This window comes from Coregonus lavaretus (genome assembly GCF_964263955.1).
Source record: "Coregonus lavaretus genome assembly, chromosome: 17".
NCBI classification, from domain to species: domain Eukaryota; kingdom Metazoa; phylum Chordata; class Actinopteri; order Salmoniformes; family Salmonidae; genus Coregonus; species Coregonus lavaretus.
Window position 1 is genome coordinate 13,876,739 of NC_140004.1, and position 4,413 is coordinate 13,881,151.

General features: G+C 38.3%; 1 protein-coding gene across 1 annotated transcript; it reads left to right on the forward strand.

The window, feature by feature from the left end:
* Nucleotides 1-862: 862 nt before the first annotated feature.
* On the forward strand, nucleotides 863-3,445 carry LOC311144258 (ras-related protein Rab-27B-like). The gene is made up of 5 exons (XM_084180270.1): nucleotides 863-1,037; nucleotides 1,314-1,399; nucleotides 1,617-1,720; nucleotides 1,974-2,097; nucleotides 2,924-3,445. The coding sequence occupies exons 1-5, from the start codon at nucleotides 882-884 to the stop codon at nucleotides 3,108-3,110; spliced, it is 657 nt and encodes a 218-aa protein (XP_084036396.1). The 5' UTR covers nucleotides 863-881; the 3' UTR covers nucleotides 3,111-3,445.
* Nucleotides 3,446-4,413: the final 968 nt, after the last annotated feature.

The window sequence follows — 4,413 nt, forward strand, 5'->3', positions numbered from 1 at the left end:
AGTCGTATGACAGGTCTCTTCCAAGTATGAAGCAGATTGGAAATAAAACATTTGAATTAAACAATAAGGTTGTGCTTTTAGACTGTTCCCAACACAATAATGGATCTATTGATGTCCATGACGGTAATGATGTAAAAATGTCAACATCCCTTTTGATATTTTCTTCCACTTGATCTTTATCCACATACTACAAGATGCTCTGTTATCTCATTACTCAAATAAAGAGTTACCAGTGTAACTGAATAAATTACAGGAGCCCAAGGTCTTTTTGCGCTCTTTTGTATTCTGTCTCGGAACTATTTGAGAGTGTACTGTATGTAGACAATGAATAGAAGCCACAGTTTAGAGTTTTCCTGCAGCTCACACAGGACAGCCACTTGACCGCTCATGTGAAAGCTGGGTCGAGTCATGTGCTAGCTCCTCTCTGTGACGGTCTACTAAGCCCCTGTGACCACTGACTGGGAATTTCAACTATGTGTTAGGCCAGTGTTTGCCTATTTCTTAAATCCTTTTAGGGCACTTTGTAGTATATTGGCTATATTTACAGTACTTACAATGTCATTACAATAGCCTATATATGTATGACAATTTCCAAGTATATTAGTTAAGGGCACGAATTAAGCCAGCAATGTCTTCTGGGAGACCTGTATTGGATTTTCTGAAGTCCTGGCAATGTAATAGTCATTCAGCTGTATTAATTGTTGCTGTATTAATTGTAACTGTGGTGAATGTACCACTATTCACAGTAATGTCTGTAATGTTAGTTATGGCTAGAGTTGGGATCTATACAAAGGCATGTTACATGCAAGTAAGATATGACTATAAACGCCTACGGTACTTTTGTTTCATATTTTAGGGCAGGTTTGGGACAAGGCTGCACAATGATGACTGATTGGGATTATGACTACCTGATCAAGCTCCTGTCATTAGGGGACTCTGGAGTGGGGAAGACCACCTTCCTCTACAGGTACACCGACAACATGTTCAACCGCAAGTTCACCACCACAGTGGGAATAGACTTCAGGGAAAAGAGAGTGGTGAGTCGTGATGCTTTACTTCAATGTGTAGCCCATGACATTAATTTCAAACATATCATTAATTTTCAGTCATCCCTGCTCCACACCAGCTTCCAATGATAATGTGGTTATGCAAATCCAAATGTTGAATATTGGATTGTTTTTTGGATGGAATAATAGGGGATCAACTCACAATTAAAATAGAACATTGGTAAAACATATTCCAGAGCCAAAGAGTATGCCTTTGGTCTCAGCTCTTGAGATGACACTTATTCTACAACTTTCTTGTGTCTTCAGACGTATTTGGGGACTGGTTCTGATGGAATGACAGAGAAGACTTTTAAAGTGCACCTACAGCTCTGGGACACAGCAGGGCAAGAGAGGTAGGCCACAACAAGCAGACAGTACATTTGATATCTGAACTGTCCTGCTCTGCAAGTCTGTCACATTTCATGGTATTTGCTGTTTTTCTAGGAGTATACTGTATGTAGAAATTCAAAGGCAACTTTGCATCATTGTTAGATGAGCATTTTTAATGGTATAATCCACATCTATAGCGTTACCAGCATTTGAACATTGTTGTAATTGCATAAATTCCAGGTTCAGAAGTCTCACTACAGCCTTCTTCAGAGACGCAATGGGCTTCCTTCTTATGTTTGATCTGACCAATCAGCAGAGTTTTCTGAATGTCAGGAACTGGATGAGTATGTCTCAGCACACTGATCTGCCAAAGCACTTAGATCAATGTCAGCCTGTGTAAATCTATAGTCAGTTTGAATCATTCATTTAGTAGAGCCTGTAAGTACAATACCACATTGATAGTGTATTTTACGTTGTATTTGGCATTATAGTGAATTATCTCAATCTAACAGGGTAGCTTACTGTGTGTGATTCAAATACTAATTTACATATCCATCAATAACTGAAATATGATTACCTCTTGTTGTGATTGTTCAGGTCAGCTACAGGCAAATGCCTACTGTGATAGTCCAGACATAGTCTTAGTTGGCACCAAAGCAGACCTCAAAGACCTGAGAGATGTACAAGGAAAACAAGCCAGAGAGCTGGCGGACAGATATGGGTAAGTGAGATCGATGCCTGCTTGCTCAGGACAAAGTTCTGCTACCTCTGTGAAATGTGATCTGACCATTGGCACAGCTCACTTCTCCAGTGCCTTACCATGAACTGAGGTTGTTTGAGTTCATACTTTCAGCACCACTGTAAAGCATTTATACCGATCTAGATCGAATGCTCCAAACAGGCCCACTATTTTTCCTATTTCTGTTAATTCACAAGGAGGTGGAGTCAGTTAGCTACTACCAGCCACTCTATGGATCCTCTTTAGCATCATTAAAGGCCCTGTGCAGTCAAAAACGTGATTTCCTGTGTTTTGTATATATTTCCACACTGAGGTTGGAATAATATTGTGAAATTGTGAAAATTATGATAATGCCCTTTTAGTGTAAGAGATGTTTGAAAATACTGGCTGAAATTTCAGCCTGTTTAGGTGGGATGGAGATGTGGCCTGCCTGGTTATATCACCAGGTGGTAAATGTGTTATTAGACCAATAAGAAAGAGAGTTCCAAACCTCTCTGCGAATAACAGCTAGTGATCATTTCCCCCCCTCCCCACTCAGACCACTCCCAGACAATCCTAGCAAAATTCTTTCTTGAGAAATTGCTCTTTGCTAAGAAGCTATTTTTGCTTCTTTTTGACCATTTAAATTGAAAACAATCACAGTAAGGTACTTAATTGTTACCCAGAAATGATTTCAACTTTAAACTAAAAATGACCCTTTTAGAAATAAACCACAATTTAACTGAACGTTGTGGCCTTTATCCATTCATTAATAATCACTATAATCAGTAAAGTGTTCAGTTTAATAAGTCCCTCCCTTTCTCCCTAGTGTCCCCTATTTTGAGACGAGTAGTGCCACAGGGGTGGAAGTAGACCAGGCAGTGACCACTCTGCTGGACCTGGTGATGAGGCGCATGGAGCAGAGCACAGAGGGGCCTGTGTCAGAGGCTGCCAATGGGAGCGCTGCCATTAATGACGTGGCTGAAACCTCCACCAGCAGGAAGTGTGCCTGTTAGGATGTCAGCCACATTCCATGGACATGTGGTTGGCTGCATTCAGAATGAAGGACCATCCATGTGTAACTATTGCATCAGGGGAGTTTTATTACATTGACAAGTTCAATTATCCCATACAGTATTTTAAGGATGGGTATTATCCTCTTATGCAATAATGTGTTTATTTTTGGATTGATAACTGCTGCACTGACAAGCTTTTTATTCCCAACCTGGTCAGTATTATCTTCCGAGTCTGTACATGTACTGTACAGTATGTTAATGACCAGAAACAAGCAATATAACACACAATCCAGTTTTATAATATTGTAAAATGATTAAAAAGTAAATGAAAGCACCATGTGTAGATCTCAAGCCAATACTTGCAATATGACTATGCTTTGTGTGATTCTAAATGGGTAAATACTAATCAAAAGTGTTTGAAGAAGAGTCATATGTAAAAAGTATGTTTTCTTTATTTGACACATTGAGGCATTGATGGAAGGAAAATGCAGGCACATATATTTATAACTGACAATATATAATCCAAAACCGATTATGCAACAACTCATTCACAGTCATGGTTACATTTCTTATATATGAATGAGAAAATCTATTATTGTGTTTCACAAACATAGATAGCAAAGTGCATTACAGGATCCATGAGTTCTACTGTATACGACAAGGAGCACATTTGGTACTAAGCTTGATTATTACTGGAACAAAATTGTCATGCACATTTAAGAAAGTATTGGAAATGTTTAGAGGTCATAAGTACTGACAGACAAAAATGATTCAATAAGTTTTAATACAAAGTCTTAAGAATAAGTGCTGTCATTTTAAATACAATTAATGTCAGTTTTACCAATGATTGCCTTTTGACATGAAAATGTCTGGCTGCTTTGATGACTTATCAGTTTGTTCTTATCCAAGGAATACATGCAAGCACAAACTTGGGGTGATTTGCAATCCTATAGGAATTCAGGGATTCTGTTAGTACCATTCCTTTTGAACACAAACGTGTGTGCACACACTAATACACACACATTGAACATTTTGCTCTAAAGAAATGTGGGGGAGAATACATTCTCTTCATTTATGTGAGTAGTACTGTAGTTTTCTTTGGTGATGACCAGTACATGGAAACATTTAAAGGAGGACATTCATTGAGGCAGTATAATTCACCAACAGAACCTATTAAACAAGACTGAAAAGGCAAATATACAAGTGTTTTCTATGTCAGGAAATCATTTGACAACACATCAAATAAAAAACATAAATTGAATGAAATATATTGTTGTACATTGGTTGCCATACTTAAGCCAAC